Here is a 22,745-nt window from a genome sequence, read left to right as displayed (position 1 = left end):
TTTCCCTGCTGCTCTTTGGGCTATGCATGCTACAGAGATTGCAGCCCAGCTTATGATACTTGACTCTTTGGGACTAAGCTGTGATGGGAGTCACTGCACTGGTGTGAAGCAGTACCAAGCACCAGCTGATGAGCACCGATTTCAGCAGCACCACAAAAGCTACAACTTCTGACTCCTCCCCACACTCCCACCTGTGCACAGCTTATTTCAGCTCCTGCACCCATGTTCTAGAGGCATTCCTCTTCTGCAGCATTCCTCATCTCAGGCTGCTACTTGGTTCTCTTCACCAGAGCACTCTGCAAGCTGCCTACCAAGCACAGCTGAGCACAGCTACCTACAAAAGTACTTGGCAAACGGAGACTAGGGTTTCCAGTTCCTGCATCCAGAAATAAGGGCTGCCCCTCTATTCTAGCAGTGTGACCCAAGATTCCTACTTTTCAGCTTGAGCCAAAACCACCATGCCATATCAGAAAGCAAGAAGAACATCACCAAGGAGTCCAGGTCTGCCATTTTATGCTGTGCTGCTGCAGAGAAGAGCATCACCACATGCTAGAAAGTTAAAATGCAAAACCACAGCAGCAAAAAAAAGAATTAAGGAACTCATTTACATTTGCTTGGTTTTTAATAATCACTACCAGATGTCTGAGCGTGTACTATGTCTACAAACTTCTTTTCAAGAAGAAAACCACAAGAACAAAGTTATTTTTTCACACCCTGTCCCTTGTGCTGGAAGTAAACAAGGCTGAACTCCATGCTAATAGACACCTTCCTCACTGGAAGGAGGATGCAATTTCCAGTTCACTTGCACGATCTCCACCTACTGGCAAGGAACCTGTCAAGGTCCTGCTGCCGGCACTCACTGAAGGTGGAAGAATGAAGCAACCTCAGAAGTCTTCTGATATTCAGGTAAAGCCAGTATGGGAAAGCCTAGGAGCACAAAATGGTCTCCCCTTCCACTTCACTTCTCTACAACACCATGCTGCTGTCTGCATGGAATTGTAGGCAACTTTGTTAAATTTGTTATTGTTTATTACCAAGGCAGGTTTGGTAAAAAACCAAATAGATTGGATTATTTTCAAAAGTGTTTTTGACCCCTACAAAAAGATTTCCCACCCTATGGAAGGCAGCCTGTAGAATGTTAAAACCTGTTCATTTTGAGAAAACTTGAGCACTGCCCCCTATTTAATTACAGAAAGGTCAAAATTACTTCTAGCACAACACGCTGTGCAGCTTCAATATAATTCTAGTATTATTTTCAGTGTCCTCAGACATCTGAGGGACACCTGCAAAACCTGTTCACTTCCCAGTTCCCAAGCAGGAGGCATTAAACAAAACCAGCACGGTTCAGATGACAGAGCTTCCCACTTCCTTGCTTATGAGATGCCTGGGCACTACCCAAACCCTTGGTCTCTGATCAATTCAGAGCTGCTCTTTGTTCCCTATGATAAACCAAATAATACCAAATATAGCAGCAGCTCCCTCCCTAGTAATTTGACCAGCTGCTAAAACTCAAGAGGATGCAAGATCAAAGCCATGCGACTGAAGGAAAATTCTTTTTTCACTTTGAGCAGCCTTTTCTCCACAATTGTGCTTTAAAAAAATTGTTTTACAGACCATTTCATTCTTGTTTTCCAATCTCAGAAAAGCACGCGTACCTCAACTCCAGCAATCGTTCACCTTCGCCCTAAAAGTAACTTGCACTAGCCAGAAAGCCACAGATTACTTCTGGCAGAAATGTCAGAAATAACAGTGTATGGATCATTCTAGTCATCATCTGAATGGCTGAGAAACTTCCTGTTCAATTAAGCCCTGCATTAATCCCTAACATTTGAATAAAATTTTCCATCTACTGGCAGGAAGTGATAAATGTCAGTAGGTTGTGGGCATTTTAACCTCTTGCAGAGGTTGCAGCTTGCAATTTAACCACACCTGAAACCATGTATCTATGCTTCCCACAGGGAAAGCCTTTAGAAGGCTCCTCTACCATCTGGCTATTACTAGGAACTCAACATTTCTCTTGTAAAAACTACAACATTTAGACACAGAGCAAGGAAAAAAAAAAGAGACACAAGACATCCTATATCTACTGCATAGACTTTATTCTGATAAGAAGCAAAGTGATCACTTTTGCATAGAACACCCATCAGTCACATTCACTGTCTTGCCAAAAAGGATTACTAAACAGAATCATACAAGAGAGCTATAGGGAAATAAAATAAAATAAAAATCAGTATATTCTATTATGTTAATCCTATGCTATTCTTATATAATACTGAATTCCATTATGTTAAATCTATGCTATTCTTATATAACTCTGAAGATAAAATACAAACTTATGCTGTCTCTATTTTTTGGTCTCTTTTCCTTCATCATTGTAATTTTTTTTTTGTATTGAGTTTCTCTTGGAAGCAAACCACGACCCTCTCCAGGCTTCCTCCCCAGGAGTCAAACAGCCCATTCTTGGAAGTCAATCAGGCAGATGCAGTCAATTGTCCCAGTAACTCTGTTCATGCCTTCTTTCAAGCCATGCCACATCCTGCTACCAGTCAAACTGGCCTGAAAAGGAAAGGGGCCATTCACCTCAAACCTCTTCTTTACATAGATGCTAAATCCTGTGAGAGGGGGCTGGCTGGACTGCCAGAGCATGCTGTCTTTCTCTTCCTCCTGAATGCTAGAAGAAGTAGTTGGGAACTAATGATATGAATGGAAACTATGGTAACAATTCCTGTGCCACCACAATCTATTACCTTCCCTGCAGACTTTCTTTCTTTACCTGCAGTAGTAAGTATTCAATACTCTCTTGCTTCTTGTCACATGTGTCACATCCCCCTGCCCCTGGAGACTCTAGTAAAAAGATATGGTGCATATCGAGCTCATTTCAGTACCAGGTAATCATAGTAAAAAACCCTCACAGACACACACTAATTGTGCGTACACACCACACATCTGTCCAGGAAGTGAAAAAATACAGTCCCTCTGAGAAGACTTTGTTCACAGAAGAGTGAGATTTATCAGTGCTTTTTCCCTAACATCCTCCTTAATTTTACTTTTAGGATACACAGTGGTATGTGAGCAGCAGGACATCTTATATTTGACGATAAAACTCAGATAAACTAGGAGCTTACAGATAGTGGAAGGAGAAAGTCATGTTCCTCCTGGTTCTGCATCCCATTGTGCACTCTGACCAGGAAGTAATGAAGGGCACAGTCCCAGCCTGGGGGAGGACAAAGGGAGTGGGACCACACCCTTCTGGAGCAGCAACTGCTGCACTGCCTCACCAGCATCCTACCCCCTGAATGAGTGAGTTCAGTTTGGTTAAAACTGGTCTGAGAGGTTGCTTCAGAAAAAAGGAGTGGTATACGTTCTTCCCTTCATCTCCAGCCACACATTCCTGCTTATGCCAGCCCTTGAGCTCCTGAGACCCTACAATCAGCTGGCTGAGGAAGTCTGTCAAGCTGAAAATTAATTTATAGGTTGGGCTTTTTCCTTTTTTAGGTTGGGGTCCATAAGCACAGAAGTGCTGGTGCTGGCACAAAAGAGGTGGCATGAACACACTAGAGGGAAGAACAGGACTCCCTTTTCCACTAGCAGCTCGCATTAAGAGCACCCTAAGCTGACTAAGAAACACATTAGCTACTGAACTGTAAAATTTTAACAGAAAGCATGCCTGGCAGCAATGCCAGTGTGGTCCCTTTCACTGTCAACCTTTCTGCAACAAGGAGCCTAGTTTCCACCAAGACAAGTAAGGAAGACAAATTTCAGTGGGCTTTTTTACCTGATAACCTTGGGGTTTTTTTAAGAGTTTTGTTTTGTTTTTTTTAATAATGAAAAGGTCTGATTTCCATTACTTTTGTCCCCGTAAGCAGATCACCCACTACTTTCCCCTTTATCATCACAAGCAAAGCCGCAGCTTACAAACATTTAAAGTAGAAAGGAGAGGGTGGCATACCAGATGCTGTCTACACTGAAAGTGACACAGCATAAAAGTGCAGTGAGCCCTTTATAGGTGCCTCATGGGCAAAGTCCATGGCTGGCACTGTGCCTCTCTGGAAGTGTCCCTGAGGTGTGGTCACTGACTGTGATAAATCACCAGAGCAACAACTAAGCGCAGTAAATCTGTCTGAAAACCCCCAAAATCCTGGTATGCTTCCTGGCACCTTCTCTTCCTACTCAACTGCATTAAGCCAATATTTGGTCACTGATCTGCTGGCAGTCCTCAGGCAAATAACTTTTCTATCCCTTTTCCAGGCTGAAATCAGACAGTGACTAAAAGAGTGCAGGCAGAAGGAATAAAATCCTATGAAAAACAGCATGCGCACACCCAAACCTGCTTGAATCAGATGAGGGCTTGAGTTCAAATTGCCACATGGCCATACAAAAGATCGTGGCAAGAGTGCTCCCAACACAGGAGCAGCAAGAAACTGGCAATTACTTCAGCTGGGACCACCAGTGAACATTTGATGAACCAGACACCAGTTCATGTAGTTGTCCGAGGCTGGGCACCTGCAAGGGAATTGGTGAGAATGCCATGCAAAACTCCACACCAAGAACAAAAGAAGTGAAATTGGAAAGAATGCTTGGGTAGCAAGAGAAATCAAGGCAGTAAGGCCAGGAGCAATTGAGAAAGTAAAACATTCTGTTGTTATGTTCAGGAAAAGTGGAAGCTGACCAAAAATAAAATGGAAATCCTGTGAGGACCGGATGACTAAGGAGAGAATGGCAATGCAGCCACAACATGTCTGATTAGAAAACTGCAGAAATCTGACAAAACATGCAATTCTTTTTATACTCAGCCAACCACTGAGCCACAGGTAAGCAATTATGTGGAGGATTTCATAAACCCGTTGAGTATTTTCTTGGTTTAAAATTATATTAAATATGGGCTCAGTAGCTTGGGATACTGTTCAAAATAACAAACAAATGCAACCACAACGGGTTGTGTGAGTGACTGCCCTTAGCACTGAGGAAATCTTAGTAGCTCAAAGGTGAGAATTAAGTCAACAAAGTCAACAAATAAAATAAATGCATCTTTTATCACACCATTACCAAGGGAAGACAGTGCCAAAAGGCAGAACTAGAGATGCTTCTCCTGAGGCCTTGCTGGCAACACAAGACTGCCCTAGTTTAATTTTTGTTAAATCAGTTCAAATCCATGTGGATTGTTATGGGTTAAGAGTAGGTTAAACCAGCGCCTTGTTGACAGATAAATCAAAAAGACAGCCTGTCCATACAGCCTCTTGTGCCAGTTTAACTTCATTAATTTAAATGCTGCATCTTAATTTATCTTAACATAAGCCGTCTAAAAATCTCAGCAAAGCACCACCATTAAGACTTGAATGATTCTGGATCAGGAAATCCAAAATCTCTTTTAAAGCTATACCAGATTCCAGCCAACCTACCCCACAACCTGCTATTTTCTATGGTGGTTTCCTACTGCAGACAGAGGGACATTTTGCCTTTAGAAGAAATTTAAGGCGCAGTTCCATCTCCAAATATTCAAATTCTATACTTTGGAAAAGGTAATGACTCCAACTTCACATTTTCTATATGGGCAGTATTAAAACCATACCAAACAGAGACACCCCTGATCTAATACAGGGTTCAAAATCTAAGTAAGAATTTTGCCAAATATGCTAATCCACATTTTTGTGCATTCACCTGGGCTCTCTCCCTACCCACAAGGGACTCCTCATAGCCACGCAGCTTCAAATGTCATCCAGCACTTCCATGCATCACTGTTACATAAATCTGCAAGATCAGAAACTACACTAGAAATAACTGGGTCACTAACAGTATCCCTCTTCATAGCCATTCAGTGACCTTAGACAGTCTGACATGACTGATGTGGTTAATAATGCTTTAAGCTACATAAAATTAAACTATATAGGTAAGTTTTACTTATTCAATGTTTTATACATGCATATACATGCACACACACATGCACATATACATATGCATGTTTTCTGCAGTGAAAAGCCATGATTGGAGACAAACATCAGAAATATGAATAGCTGATTTTTAGATTACTATAATAAGCTTAGTAGAAGGTATTTCATAATTTAATGAGATAATAAACTGTCATCATTAACTGCATTTTACATACCTTTCCCCTTCCCCAAGGGAAAAGAAAAGGTTTAAAAGCAATCAAAAATCAAAACTAAACACTCGTCCAGATTTAGGAACCCATGCTACCTCAATTGGTGATCCAAACACCATAATACCTACAAAATATGGTTCTGAGAAAATTCAGAGTTTCAGACTATTTCAGGTTTAAGGAAGGTTTTCTAAATACAAAAGAAACCAGTGGAATGCACCCTCAAAGTGCAGATGCAAAGCAAAGTAGCTGTTGTAGCTCACACATTCACTCAGCACTAGAGTGTTAAATTAATGACTGCTCAGTTTTACTGAGCAGCTCCTTTAGAAACATTCAGCAGACAATTATTACATACAATCATTTCCCTGAAGAAAGGAGGTTTTAGGGGGAAAACCAGAAAGGGGGCAGGGGGGAAGAAGGAAAAGAAGGATAGTGAACTTTATCATCTTCTACAACCAAATGCAGCAGATATGATCTGTGATGTCATCGTCCACCACAGTGGCCATGAGGTTCCCTGGGTCATAGGGAACAAGCAAAAATCAAGGTAGCTCTTCCTCTACATCCCTCTCTCAGCAGATAAGAGAGAATTCTCTAAAAGTATTTCTTGGCAAGTTTTTTATGTGCTGCATTCCACTCAATGGAGGAAAATCATGCTCAAGGATCTGTCTTTGGAACAGCTCCAGCTGACCCAGAACATCAACATCCCCAATCTAGACAGATGCCATGAAAAGTGAGATGCATCAAAAGTTACAGCTTATCATTATTTAAATAAATAATTTGAATTCTACTACAGAACAAGGTGGTACTCTCCCCTCCATTTACTTACATGCTTCTAGACAAGAAATATGAAAATATGAATAAAAACAATGGCACCTTAATTTACAGAATCTCAGAAACAACGGGCGGATCGGGGGCGGGGGGAACAAATGATGGATGCAGGAACCTATCAATCTACAAATACTGTACAAGTAGCAGTATAAATAGGAAAACTTAATTAATCAGCCTCATATTACAGCAGGGTTACAGCAGCTACATATGCTGAACCCAAGTTTCCTCATGCTAAGAGCACCTTGATGCAGAAGCCATGGTACTTAAGTGAATTTGCTTATGAAGCAGAGGATGTTCACAACCTGCAGAAATGTGTTGTTTCTGTGTCAGGTGGTGGGATGCAGCAGAGAGAAGGAATTTTTCAGGAGAAGCAGTGAAGGGTCTACAGTATGTGAAATGCTATTCCAGAGTAGTACTGATGCATTTTAACTGTTAACAATGGGGACTTCGGAAGGCTAAAGTAATCAGCTGTCCAAAAGAAATACCTATGGCTTTTCACACCATTTCCAAGAAAAGGGCAGCAATTCCCCTATTCTTATTTATATTATTTATTATAGTTATCTTATTTATATTTCCAGTTGTATAAGAAATATAAATCAGCAAGAAAAAATAAAGCCTGAGGGGGAAAACCAAATAAATCAAACCCCTTCAAAACCTGAAAGTCTCACACTGTGAATTCCAGCAATTCTGCCTAACACATGGCACTGAGGGGCTCTGGGATGCCACCACTCAATGACTGGTTGCTGCAGATGTCAGTAAGCAGTTTGTTTTCATCAATAACACAAGATGCCTGTAGCATCACCAGTTTTACTATGTTCATTGTTTATTAGAAAACACAACTGTCTTATTTTTTATTAGCTGGCATTTCTCAAGGTTCCCTGCCTTTATTTTTCTCTCCCTGGTATAAATGAGCACATTTGCCAATAATACCAGTAATACAGCCTAAGGAGAAAATGAAGCTCCCACTGTGGGATGTTCATTGTGCAAGGCCAGAAAATTTAAAGCAGTGATAAATGCATTAAGTTACATTTCACAAATCATTAAGTAATGCTGAATTCTATCCTTAAAACACCCAACTTGACAATGCAACCCTCCTAACAGAGGGGTGATCCCCCAAGCAGACATGGCAAAGCACTGTGCTGCATTATATAACAACATTTTCCAGAGGAATGAGCAGAACACTTTCTGTGATGCACAGGGAACATACAAGCTGTCACTGTGCACTCAGCAGCCTCCTCTATGGGGACTGTGCAGCTGAACCAAGTCGCCTGTAGGTGTATTAAAAGGAATAAATGACATTCAAGTAACATCTTTGTTTTGAAACGCAGGTAGTGCCCAGCATCACTGCATTGCCTAATTAAAATCCACAGGAACTCAAGACAACACCCATCCAGAGGTAAAGGACCCTCACACATGCAGCTCAGATATCACCTCTGCCTTCCTATGGAGCTGGTAGAGCACTGCTGTGCACTGCAACATCCTCTTTCTGCACCAGCTAAGCACCATGATTTATGTGTGCTGGCATTCATACCAGGGGAGGGCAAATAGAAAAGAAACACAAAACTCTATCTAATCTCATATCTCATCCCACTTAAGAACTTTCAAGGGCTTGTCAGCTGATGAGGTGCGCTGCTGGCATTGAGTATTGCCAGTGCTCAGCCCTTCTTGCTCTGTGTTCCATCCACCCCAGTAACAGAGCGGAAAATCTTCATAAGTCCTCCCTGTTATATTCAATCTGGAAAATAACCACTGTGACACAATGCTTTGGAGCTTTTCATTTTTATACTCATCAAAATAATTAAGGAACTGAGACTGACATTAGGGGTTTTTTTTCTGGGGTTTTCCATGTCCTTGTTAAGAGGTTCCATGGCTGACATGACTCAGAAATTTAGAGCTCATTATACAGAACCACTGAAATTAGTATTCTGTTCATGGGCTTAATAGGTATTTAAGCAATGTAAGAGACAGGTTTTGTTTTGTTCTTTTCTAATTGATAGAATAAACTGTATTCAAATGCTCAGAAAGTCTCACTTGTCTGTGAAGCAGAGGGAGATGAATGAGCCAAGCACAAACAGTCCTAGGGCCCTTTGTTGCCAATAAGTGGGTTTCCTCCTCCATCTCCAAGCTCTTTGTAATTAAAGATAGCAGCTCACCTAATGCTCAGAAAACGCCATAAACATTTGTTTTCATTAAGGCTCATATTGGGAAACGACGTTGAATAAAACCTAGCAGAAAAACACTTCAGTAGAAAAGGTTGGGATGGTCCAGAGAAACAGCAGAATAAAGAACAAGGAAGTAAACAAAGCAGGAAAATCACCAACTAATTCAAGTATCCTGGACTGACTAATGATTAGTAAAGAAGTATAGAGAGGAACACAAACAGAAAATGGGTTTCTGTTTTAAGGACTTAAGGGTTCTATGCTTTTCATACAAAAACCAGCAAACTGTCAGAAAAGGTTACCTCAGAAGAGCAAAACATTTTTCACACTACGTTAAAAAAATGAACCTGAGTGAGAAAAGCAAAGAGGGATTCTGCTACCCTTATTAGTAACTTGGGTGGGAGGGGCTGGGGTGTCCGGGAAGGCAAGAGAAGACTTTCTTTTTCCTATATTTTATTTGGAATCATGACTAACACTGCCCTACATCTTCAGCACCTGTCTTCTTGATCTACTTTCTTGAAGCATCTTGCTAGAATATGCTCTCCATAATTTTGTCCTCCCCTCTCCTCCCCAAGAAAGATGTCCAACTCAACAGGATATTCTATTTGAAAAGGGGAAAAATATTCCTGAATGTGTGTGTGTCCTCAAGCCTCAACTTAAAGAAATTTTTGTCAGTCTGCTTTTTAAGCTGGGAATGTCAATTTGTAAAAGACATGTTTCATAAGCAGTGAGAAGTCTTAGGGAAAAAGAACACCCAGAGGAAAGGATCGGTCAGAACAAGCACATAGTATCAGGGTCTGGAAATCTGCCCAGATACTGAAATACTGTTGCCTGTCCTCATGTCAAACACTACTTCGCACTAAAGGGCCTTCAAAAATCGTTATATGAAGATATGGTATGTAAAGATTACATTCACACTTCCCTTTTGAAGAGAGAGTAACAAGAAGTTGTAACAAATTCCCTTTCAACTTGCCTTTTTCATGTTAAAAATTAGAAATAATGATGTGACAGAGCTGCATTTCTAACATCAGAGCTCCGTCTCAGGAAAAGAAACTTCATCTCCCAGAGCTGAGAAGAAACAAGAAACAGCAACAGATCCAGACCCTGCCTTTCTCACCCATCCCATCCCAGAAACTTCCTCCCTCTGTATCAAGAAGACCAAGTACTTTGGTAGTGACCTATGAGTGTTTTGTTCAAATTGGGAAATTAGCATACAGCTGCATCCCCAGGCTGGCAAGAGGGCTTTGAATGGCACATAAAAAACTGATATAGGAGCAAATCAGTCTGAAGCCTTGAACTGCAGACACCAGGTAACACCATGGAATCACACACACATGCCCCACACACACCAAAAAGCAAAGGCCTTTAAGTTTCCTGAAACTAAGCAGTTTCAAAGGAAGGGGTTGGGAACCAGTGCTCAAGAAGATGCAATTAAGAAGCTGAAAATAATGACCATAATTGGGAGTAAAGTCCCATATTGAGAAGTTTCTATAGCTTGAAATAAGAACAACACAGGATGGCTTAGGATACAGTGGGGTAGTTTTGTTATAAAATATTGAGATAATTTCAGTGAATTACCCCATAACACTGCAAGGAAGTGTAAAGGAGAGGTTATTCCATTTTTTTACTATGAATGGAATATTCTCTTTGTAGTCCCACTGAATTAGTAACCCTGCACAGCTGCAGCTTCAGGGCAAACGATGCAATGCAGGACCTCCAACGCAGACTCTGCGCAAAAGGCTTCAAACGAGCAATCCTGGGGATGAAGAGAGAGGATGCCTTCCTCTGCCACTGAAATACTCAAGCACCCAACAAGTGTGAAACCCAGGCTGGCAGCCATCCAATCAATGAACAGTTTCCCAGACTTCACACTGACCACCTTGAGCAGAGGCAGCAAGATGACGCAAGCCAGGTAAGAGCCTGGGGAAATACACGGCAGAGGGTACACGGCATCACTTCCCGATGGCTCGTTTTGTGGTGCAAAACTGCAGCTGCCTTACACAGAGTATGATAATTGAAAAGGAAATATAAACAAGACTCTCTGAAGGGCTACTCCAAGCGCAGTCAAAACCACAGGCACTTAATTTATAGCTTTCTTCAGCCTGCAGACATCTTAGGAAAATGTCTAATCCACTGAAATCAATAATAAATAAGCACTTCCAGTGGACACAGGAATTAACTCTTGTTATTTAAAAATGGATTTGAATGCAGTTGTGCTGATAAAGCACTCTCAAAATCCTCCTTTGGGTAGAGATTTTTTTTTTGTTTAATTATGAATATCTGTGTTAATTTAAGATCAGAAAAAGGAAGAGCAATAAATAAAGCCCAATATAGACACATATTCAAAACAGATATAAATAATATAATTTACTTATACTTTGCCCTTGAAAACAATAAACAACTATTACTCCAATCTTTAACTGCTCAAAACTCTGCAAATTCTGCTTGAAGATGGAAGAGACATAGAGCCATTAAGTACTGTGCAAGGCCACACAAGAGCCTGAACACAAGGCTACCTAGTACCTGGGCTGCATAGAGATACTGTGGGTTGTACTGCCCAAAGAAGAACAAATGTTTGAATTTATGTTTTAGGAGGGTACTGCAACGAAAACCTTCAAGGAAAAAACAAACCTTTTTCATATGGGTTTTTTTTTCTGAATTACTTCAATTGATTTGTCTGATAAGAAGAGTGTGACCTTTACTCAAATGCTATTTCCCCTCTTTTTCCATTTCTCATCTGATTCACCTTTAAAGTTTATTTTGTACTCTACCTGGAAACTGGAAGCAATTAAACACTCTTAATCTGAGATGGCATATCACACATGTTTCAAAAGTGAATTTAACAGCAGGATTTCTATGTAACAGAAATTAAATAAAATGGGTAAAAATCAAACTTAGATTGCATGGTAACATTTGCCTAGATATTACTCAATACTTTAATTTTCAGGTAATGAGAGGATTTCACAGGCCTAGGGATATAAAAGTGAGAGTCTCAGAAGATGTGCCACACCTAGTTTGTCTTCTTGTTCTGTTACAAATTAACCAGGTGGGTTGAACTAACTTTCAAGGAAAATCAATAGTGGTCAATTTTTCTAGTGTAAGACAAACATAAGAACTCCATCCACACCAAGACATTGCAGTTAGAGGGCCATGTTGATTTCAGGCTTCTGACCTAAAAATCAGGGAGGCTGAAAGATTTCTCAATCTCTGTTAGAAAACCTCATGATTTTCAATGTGCAGGTGTAAAGAAGATGTCACTAAAAATAGAAGTAATCAAGAAAATCCCAGCTGCTTACTTTAACAGCAAACTAGACGTATGCAAAAGAAAAACATGAGACTCCCTTCTAAAAAAAGAGTTGATTAAAATTTTAGAGTAATTTATTTTAAAATGCACATTTTGCTTGACAACTTGCAGAACAAATTGTGAGCAGGCCAGGAATAATCTAAAGCATAATAAAAGACCACAGCAGATAAAAAGTAAAGGGTTTCACAGTCTCTTTCTTGCCTCACAAGGAATTGGAAAGGCTAAAGGAAAGACATTGCTTAACTGCTTAGAATAAAACTGAGACCAATATTATCCTGGAGGGCTGAGTTGATCAGGGTATCCAGTCACCCCCCAGAGGGACTGATGCTGCTCCTGTCCATCTTTTTCCCCAAAGCCACCTCTGCTGTGCTCCCTGTGGTGCCCAGGGAATCTGTCCAATACCAGTTCCACTGACCCTGTGGAAAACCACCTACCTTTGCTTTGGCCAGGTGACAAACCATGCCAGACCCAGCACAAAGAGGGTCAAGGGAAGGATATGCCTCCTTATTATGTATCACTTGTGGGCTTTCAGGCTGCAATTTCAACCCAACACTCAGAGGGAGGCAAAGAGATTTGCATTATCTGACCAAGAGCCCAAGGCAGGTTATTTATGCAGTTGGTAAAACAGAGGGTCTTCTCAGTAGGCTCCTGATTGTGCAAAGGCACAGGTGACAGGGCATAGCACTCAGCAGGCCAAAGGAAAACCGTATCATAATCATCACCTAGGGCAAGATGTCTCCAAAGAAAGAGGGGAAAAGCCTCTGAAGATACAGCTACCGTAAGAAACACATCCATGAAAAGAGCAGCGCAGCTACACTGGCTTTTCCGGTGGGACGTCTGCTCAGACAGGCACTTGTGGTTGAACTTCTTTGTTGGAGAGCCCATTTCAAATCTAAGTCATTCAGCAAAGCAGTGATATCAAACCACAGACACCAAGTGAAACAATGTCTCCCCAAAAGAAGGGGTTTAGAAATACAACAGCACACAAGCAAAGGAAAATATCTGTTGCAGAATAGCTGACTACCCAAACATCCGTGTCTCTCTGTTAAGCTGGAATATATAAAGCTGTATAAAAACAGCTATCAAATTATGATGAGGTGCAAAGAAAAGTCTCTCTGACTTAAAAGGCTAACGATGTGTTGTCTCAAGTTTTCATTTCTTCACCCGAGAAATTTCTCCTTGCACCAGAATATGTTTATATTAAATTCCAAAAGCTGCCATTTAAAATAAATGAATTCTAAAAGCTGTCCTTGACACTCAGCATACATACACACAAATGTTACCAGTTAATTCATTTTACAGAATTATGACTTCAATGAACAGCTCTTCAACTGTGAAGAAAGATCAAATCAGATAATAGCTCCAGAAGTGACCCTTTTAACTAGGGACCTCCTCACTTCCTACTTATATACTAAATTTTTAATCCATATAAACAAATACCTACAGGATTTCATGAAAATGAAAGCATTACAGGCAAATTACATGTTGCAACAGAAGAGATATTAGAAACAAAGTCTGTACAAAGTCTACTTACTTTATTGAAAAGATAAATAACAGCTGCAGGAGCTCCTAGCAAAGGAGAAGGGCAAGGGAGGAGAAAAGGAAGAATGGACAGATATCTCCATAGTAACTACAACTATGAAACTCAGGGGAGAACTTGTCTGAAAGCTGAAAGAAGGATGCTACCAGAGAAAATAGACTGTAATATTACTGAAAAAAAATAAGAAACTTCCAAATAATTTTCCACATGGTCAAAGGTCCCTTTAGTTTATTTAATCAGAGCCAAGAACAAATACCAAGAGAGAAGAGCAAAGAAAAAAAGCATAAAAATCAAAATATAATCCTGACATGACCATTACTGTACAAATTACTTAACAATAAACATACTGCTAAAAAAACTACATATACAAATGTTCAGGCTAAGAAGAAAAAAACAATTAGTTTCCCTCAGGAAATTCTGTGCTACTGGATGCAACAATGGAAGAAGAGAAAGGAAAAGCACCATACCAGCATAAGCTAGGGGATATTTGTAAAATTCCTGTGATTTTTCTATCCAATACAAGAGACTTGAGAAGATTCTAAAGGAGATATTTACCATATGGAGATTTATACTTCTCAAATTCAGTCCAGACTTAGAAAACTCCCGCAATCCCAATCTGAGACGCTGATGACATGGACTGACCTATTTCTGAGCAGTATTCATACAGCTCCAGGTCTCTGTCATCCATCTGAGAGTCTCAAGGCCCACACCCTTACCTGTAATCTTCATCTGACCCATAAAAAATATTAATACCCACACTGCTGTCAGTTTTGGTGAATCAGCAGTAGCCCACATTTATGCTGTCATTTGCAAGGAACATGTTGAGAATATATTCCTATCACTTATATGTTGTCCACATTAGCCACATATATTCCTGCTCTGGAATAAATAGTGAACAGGATTTACTATAGTTCAGTGTATGCCAAACCAGTATACAGCATGAATATAATCTTCAAATGCTTATTAAAAAAAGCCAACCAAACCAACAAACCCAAAAACCAAACCAAAACAACAACAAAACCAAACAGTCCATCACCAATATTCTTAAAACTCAGCATATTAGGACACACTTCCACTTTAAAATATTGGAATGATGCTCTCCTGTTTAGTATCATTCATTATCTTTGCACAGAACATGGGACCACAACAGATGTAGCAGAGAGTTATGTTAGCCCAAACATCAGGCTAGAGTTTTATACCAAAAAATGGTATATTTACCTTAAAAGAATTTCTTTCACATTGGCAAACAAATTTGCTTTAAAAAGCGTCTTTTCCAACTATTCCCTATGTCATTTTAGAGAACCTCTCCCTGGTGTTAAAGCAATCAACATCTGGCCTGTCATACACAGGGGTGAGACATGAAATATGTCAATCACAGTTATGGGATGGGTTATCAGGCAACTGAATGAGCGTTTGCCATAGACAGAACGATAGAAACAACTCCACCTATCTCATGTGGTTTGGAAGCTTTCTTGATCCCTCAGTAAATGAGTCCAAACTCAAGGTCATGAAGACCTTTCCCTGCAACTCTGACTTCTGAAAAGAAGGTGGCAGGTGACAACAAGCAAGCTGGAATCAGACATGGCGTAACACGTCTCAGGTTGCTATAAATCATATCTTCATACTTATTAAATCACTACTCAAACAAGTTGTTTACATAGCTGCCTACCCACAAAGTTCAAGTGTTCCCAGATTATTGTACCTTGTTATATCTTTGCATGTTGGATAGAAGAATTCATGTCACAACTACTGTTTGTTACTTATGAAAATACTGAAAGAACATTAATCACCCCATTTCTTCCTTTTCAAACTATATACAATGATCTTCTTGACTTGCATTATAAAGCAGGTAATCTGTCTTTTTACTATTCCTCTGCAAATCCACTCCAATGGACTATTACTGCTTTGTTTATAAGGCTTGTTATTTAAATATAATTGTGCAGCACTGAAAATACATTCCAATCATATCAGCATTCCCAGAAGGGGGGCAGGGGGGGTGTTAAAAAAATTATTACACATAAATCCCATTGCCATTTTGGTTTTATTGTGGATTAATGCAATTCTTCATACACAAACAACTAGTACAGATTTGCACTGCCTACTGAAATTAGAAAAAAATAACAGAAGCACCTGGTTGGTAAGTGGGCTTACATTGTATTGTAGCAGGCAACAGCTGAACACAAATACATTATACAGTGCTCCAATTAGTGAAAAGACTATTCACTAAAAAGGTCCTGGAAAAACACTTTGATATTACGAGCAGTCTCCTGCTTTCACACCCGAGTCATAATACACTGCTCTCTCCATCACCTACAATACCAAGCAGAAATCCCTCACAAACTTACAAATGTGGGAACAGGATTGACCTTGTTTTACATCTTGCATGAAAGGTGCTAAGTCTAGTGCTAAAGAGACTGTTCATTATTAACTATAAAAACAATTTGACAAAAAGAAAAAGAAAAGAAAAAAAAGAGGGAAACCCCCCCATCCCTAGGTCCCCTCAACCTTTTGACAGCTCTACTGCAAGAAAGTCCTTTGCAAATCAAGTTGAAAAGGATGTATCACTAAAAGAAACCACTTAAATTAGCAGCTTGCCTAATATGCAAAAGCTTGCCTACCCTTGACTGGCTTTTTTTTTATGCTGAGGGTGCAAAACAGCTCTGCCAGCCTAGCAGCTGCGCAGCCACCAGCCAAGGGAGATCAGCATGCTTGTCTCCCCCTCCTTGGACACATACTCCCACCACCTTTTCATTTGACAAACCTTAACCCTCCTGTAGCTCCACAATGAGCCAGTTCAGGGAGTTAAACTGGCATCTAAAAATAAAATTCAAAAAAAAAGGAGAAAGGAGGAGGCAGCAGGGAGGCAGCACAAGGCAAAGAGCAGGAGCACATCCCATGGGCTGGCCTTGCTGCAGTGCACAACCACACTTCTGACTGTCACATGCTTGAGACCGTTAGCAGAAAGCTGCTGTATTAATTAAGGGCCTCAGAAGGTTCCTAATAAGCAATTTCTGGCCAATCTAGCTGTGACAGCTTAAAATGCTACTGCTCCCCAGTGGGTTGTTCCCTTCTCCTGCAGCCAACAGCCTTCCCAGCAAAAGAACTGGACAAAGTGTCTTCTCCCAGGAGCTCTGCACACCCTTGGCCCAGTGGGCAATGTCCATCCACTCTGTTGAGGAAATTTCCCTAACTCTAACTTTTTCCTAAACTGAGCCAATATCTTTTCCCCCTTAACACAGAGAATATTCTAACATCAAATTTTAAAAAATCCCTACTTTGAAGTTTAACAGTTACCAAAATCAGTCAACCTCTTCCCGCCCCGCACAGCCCTCTACTACCACAACTTCACAATAGAAGATAAATGCATTTGTGCATTTGGCAATTCCCTGTGAGAGTTTCTGGGAAGGCGGCCATATAAATGAGTAGCCACCTGATTAGTAACAGGAAGCGAGCAATAGCCTATTACCACTAAAGATCAACATACTGTCACATCAAGTCTGCTCTGCATGTCCTTTCCTCAAAATCTCAAATTAATAAACCAAAACCACTACACTGGGTAAGATGGGCAACTCATTGCTAGAAAACCTACAGCTGTCCCTGCACACTGTTATTAATTGCCAGTGGTTGTAGTCTTTAGAGTTGCCGATAAAAATGTACGAGCATCCAGCACAGAGACCAAGCACCTTTGGCCACTTACTTATTGATTTTCTCAACTGAGAATCATAGCTAGAAACTGGAGATTCACAACAAAAACATGCAGCTACGTGGAAGCTACACTTCTCCTTCAGCAATAACCTTTTGTTCATAGGTTTTGTGTGATTTTTACATGGTGAACACCACCTGATCTGGTTGTTTATCAAGCCCATATACCAACAGTTTTGTTCATCTCTCCCCAAAGCACTGAACAAACCAGCAACTTCTCTCATTTACATGGCAACTAGACAGCAACCCATTGCACAACAGATTCAGTGCAACATGTAAATGCTTGGCTTTTGCCACATGTCAGAATAATGCTGGCACTTTTCACCTTTACTGGCTGAAAGTAATATTTACCACTTAGGATTACCCTGCTGCTTCCCCTCAGACCTGGCCACTAGTAATACACACAGCTCAGATCAAAGCAAGTGTTTTCCATCCTTTTGAGTGCAAACTCAAATAGAAGTATTTTTAAAGTACTGAGCTTGCCACTACTAATCCTCCCCAAACTCCATTTACTCTGTAAGAAGGGCTTACAGTTTTTGGACTTATCTGGAGGCTGTGAAGGGGCAAAGCCGTACATGTACTCCTTCTCCTCTTTATCACCACCACCAGCTGAAATCTCCAGCACCACAAATACTGTTACAGTAGAAAATTATACATGTTAAAAAAGAAATAGAGATGGGAATTTTTGCATCAGATTCAAACCTGGTTGTGTAAGCTTCCTTCAGTCCCCAGAGAGCAAAGGTATTAATTAGTGACTACACACTGACTAGTTGGAACTATTTGAAGCCTAACTGTGTCAGGCCACTGCATTCAAAAACCCTGCTCCATCAAACAAAGTATCAAAGTGAGTTTCCAAACAAAATCTGCAGTATTATATTAAATCTGCACACTTTCACCATAACAGACATCTCCTTCCCTCCTTCCACCACAGCACTCTTTATGTCTCTTCAATCAAGCTATGTTACTAGAAAAGGGATTGAAACTGGAAAATAAATAGATTGATAAACCTTAAGGTGTGCTTGGCTGGGGGCTCTGCTGTTGTGTTATTCTGATTGGCATATCTATGTGAAAAAAGGAATACTTGTCAGTGATGTTTTCACTGGTCCACAGCCAGGCTGGTAGGGATTTACCTCCCCCACAGACACTTGCCAGCACCTACCCATCTACAGCTAAGTCCAGTAACTCACTGGGAGCATGCACTACCTAGTTTTGACCCAAGGAAAATCTACAACAGGGATGACTGGCACAGTGAGACCACAAGGCAATGTTCACTGCTAGGAAATTCACCTTCCGCTCAGTTTGCTACAAGAATTTACACTTGCTGTTCATCCAGGCTCATGTGCAAATTACCTCTGAAACTGGAGGAGTTTGGATCAACTATAAATGCAATCTAAAACCACACATATGCTGCACACATGCATGAATCCCTATTCCCTTTCTGTAAGGTGACCTGCTCTACTCAGAGGGAGGAAATGCTGACAGGTTAGTCCCTGAACTGATGGGCAGGAGCCAGAGGACTCCTAGACACAGCAGCTAGGAAGAGGCAGGAAGAGAAACTGGGAAAGGATTGCCTCCACAGTACCAGCCTGCCATTTCACTGAAGAACTGAAAGGTCAAACCAGAGTCTTATACTACTAAAGAAACTGGAGCCCTTTACAACAGATTCCTGTATTTACTATGCTTATTTGCTTAGCACTCTGTTTCCATCACGAGTGTGAAATACAGGTGACTTATTCCTCTAGAAGATGACAGGTTCAAGCTTCTGAAAAACCTCTCCTGCCATGCACCAAAAAATAAAAAAAAGCTTACCAAAAAAACCCAAACAAACAAACACAAACCACCAAAAAACCACAAATCAACCCAGAAAACCCTGCAAGCTATAAAGAAATAAGTAGTAACTTACATATAATGGTTGATTCAGAGTACATTGCTAAAGCTACAGCCTTTAAATATGTATTTTATCACAAGAGTGTCACTAGTTATACACATATACACACAGCTGAGCAGACAACTGAAAAGTTTGATTTTGAGAAACCAGCCCGGGGGGGGGAGGGGAAGACAAGGAGGACATAACTTGTCCAAACTTGGTAAGCTGAGGCAGTCAACCCAGAGATTCCATTTCAGTCCCACTTGCCTCCTCATCATCTTCCTGCATGTCTTTTGTTTACCCAGCATTCCTGACACAACTCTTTCTAGGACTGCAAAATAACCTGGATTGAAGAGACACTGTGTATTCAGCTAAACAAAACAAAAAGCCTAAAAGGAAATAAGAAGACAACATAAAAACACTCAACATGCTCCACCTACAGCGTAAGAGAAGGAGCCCAGAAAAGGTCTGCCTGCAAAGAGGAAGCTCAGGGAAGAAGAAAAAATAGGTATAAGTCTGTGTTGGGTGTAAATAGAAATAAAACAAGAACAAACTCCTTCACAGCAACAGAAGTAACAGCTGTAATATTAGTTCAACAGTTCATGATGCTTGAAGAAGTAGTGAAATGATGCGTTGCCTTCCATGAAAGCCAGAAGACGTTTTCATCTTGGGTCTGTGCTGAGGCTGGGTTTTTTTGTTCACTTTAATCTGAAAAGTACCAAAGGCACTGAGTTCCCTGTTTTTATGCCTAAACACCTAGCTGCCTCTCGAGGGTCTGAATTCACTCAGTCCAAACCTACCCAATACTCTTAGAAAACTTTTCACCTGAAGTACTCAAGTGCAGTTTCTGGAGAATGGTAATGTAGAAACCCTACTCATTTCTGAAGCTGGACTGTGCAGGGCACCAGGAGCAGCTACAGTGTAAGGGACAAGCCCTCCTGTCCCTCGCCAGCCCCAAAGAGGAAGAGGATGTCTCCCTGTTGCACCAGCAGCTGCTCCAACAACTCTGAACAAGAGATTAAAGTCTCATGCAGATTAAAATGCAGAAACCTGCCAAAAAGCCTCAATTCATCTTCTTGCTATGATTTTTAATCCCAACCAGCTTCTTGAAGCTACTCATGGTGTAACCCTGCAAGTCATTATGCCAGCACAGCTGAGGAATGAGGGGCCAAACTAAGTGTACAGGGAAGCAGAAATTCTTTAAGACAATGTGCAAGCAACAGGCTGGCCATTAAATAATGACCATGGTCTCCCAGGATCACACCAAGTACAGATGTCACCTAAACAGTTCAAGAAATAATTTTCAATCCTCTGTTGTATCTCACAAAGCCCAAAATCAGAAGACAAATATCTTTGCCCTGACGAGCAGCAAGGTGCAATAAGCCTTGCAAAATTTCTATCAGAGACAATGTGCAAGCAACAGGCTGGCCATTAAATAATGACCATGGTCTCCCAGGATCACACCAAGTACAGATGTCACCTAAACAGTTCAAGAAATAATTTTCAATCCTCTGTTGTATCTCACAAAGCCCAAAATCAGAAGACAAATATCTTTGCCCTGACGAGCAGCAAGGTGCAATAAGCCTTGCAAAATTTCTATCAGTGTGGAAGAGAAAACAAATTTTATATTTATATATAAGTATAAAAATATAAAATAATATAAATTAATATTCTGATACACCTGATGAACTAAGTGGGCATAATTAGTTAGAGTCTGAGTTTGTTCCAGAAAAGATTGTGGGAATCAGGGATGGGAAACACTGGAACAGGAACAGGAGGGTGTCCTCCTCCTCACCCCATCAGACTTTTCAGTGGAATTATAAGGTCACACAGAAAACAGGGATACTTATTTTGTTTGAAAGATAACTGTTGGTGTTATTATTATTGTTATTACTATATAATTAATTTTGGTTTGGAACTAGGATGAGAGAAGTGCAGAGGAAAAAAGGTTGAGGAAGCATTTCTGATTCTCTCTTTCAAGTGGCATTTTCTAGACAGCCTGTTTTCGTTCTTACTTCACAGAGAGGACAACTCCCAGCCGCCTGCATTCTCAGCATATTTTCTGTAATTGATTGGCTTGAGGTCTATGATTTTAACCCACATTTTGCACATTCAGTGACTTCTAGGAAAGAGAAGGCAGCTTGCTGCAGCGGTATCTCAAAGTAGTTCTTTGCAACCAATAGGCACTGCACCACATTACCATGCAGTTCCTCTTCTCAGAAGCATCTGTTTTGTCATTTTCTATCTTTTTAACTTTACACGGTTTAATTCACTGAAAACCAAAAATAACAACAGTAACAGTAACTACTTTAGTAATGCTTTCCTTGAAATTGCACACACATACATATTGACATGGCCTGAGAGGCAAAAGCCAGGGGAGGAGAAAGTTTAAGGCATTTAAATTAGCATTCATCCACTGTAAAATAACAAGTGCTTTTTCCATGCTTTCCAAAACAGCAACCAGAACCATCTCTACCAATGGGTGAAGCAAAATTTGCTCTATCTTTGCTGCTCATAGAAGGAATCCATGCTGGCAAGTCCATTTATGGTAGGACACTAGGTGCAACCATACCCTTCTGCTAACATAAAAAACAGTCTAAGACAAAAGGGACAGAGAAGAAAGGCTCTACTTTAATCATAATTCACTACTGACCTTTTCCTTGAGGGCCCTTCTTCAAAATCTGAAGAACTAACATCGTTGCTTGTTGAGGACACTTGCGACGCATCGTCCTTCTCATTCTCCAGCTGTTCTGATCCTGGTCCTAATCCTTTAGATTGGCCATTAGTGAGAAGTCCTGCAAACATGACAAAGGAGTACACAATATTCAAAACCTGCATTGATTTTATAAAAATTCACATGTGACACAATAGAGAGCTGATGCCCAAAGCAACTGTCTTGCAAAGAGATAGACTGATAACACTGATTTTGCATAGAGGTACTTCAATAAAAATTTGCCAGCCTGCCTGTTTCTGATTTGGTTAACTCTAACACCCCAATCTAAAATAACTATAACAGGAGTGCTTGCAATAGTGTTTATAATCCTGTCACATTCAAAAAAGGGACACAGCTTAGTCAAACTTATACTTGTTTTACAGAATTCTTTGACTAGCATAGATGAGAATATTTTGCATTTATCTGTGGATTGATATAAAATTAAGCTGCCATTTGGTTCAATTTGATATCATCTTGCTCTTGATTCTGGTGCCTCCAACTACCGTAATTTACAATCCTTTGAAAAAAATCCTAAATC

The 22,745-nt window shown here is 40.4% G+C and overlaps 1 protein-coding gene across 1 annotated transcript in view; it reads right to left on the bottom strand.

The window, feature by feature from the left end:
- JARID2 (jumonji and AT-rich interaction domain containing 2) overlaps nucleotides 1-22,745 on the bottom strand; it is a 212,134-nt gene that overhangs the window by 68,253 nt on the left and 121,136 nt on the right. The window contains 1 exon segment of the mRNA XM_031056970.1: nucleotides 22,148-22,289. Coding sequence (XP_030912830.1) covers nucleotides 22,148-22,289 — 142 coding nt within the window.

The sequence above is a fragment of the Geospiza fortis genome, unplaced genomic scaffold, assembly GCF_000277835.1.
Source record: "Geospiza fortis unplaced genomic scaffold, GeoFor_1.0 scaffold104, whole genome shotgun sequence".
Taxonomy (NCBI): Eukaryota; Metazoa; Chordata; class Aves; order Passeriformes; family Thraupidae; genus Geospiza; species Geospiza fortis.
The sequence above is the reverse complement of the archived record's forward strand: the minus strand, read 5'-3'. Positions and strand labels throughout refer to the sequence as shown.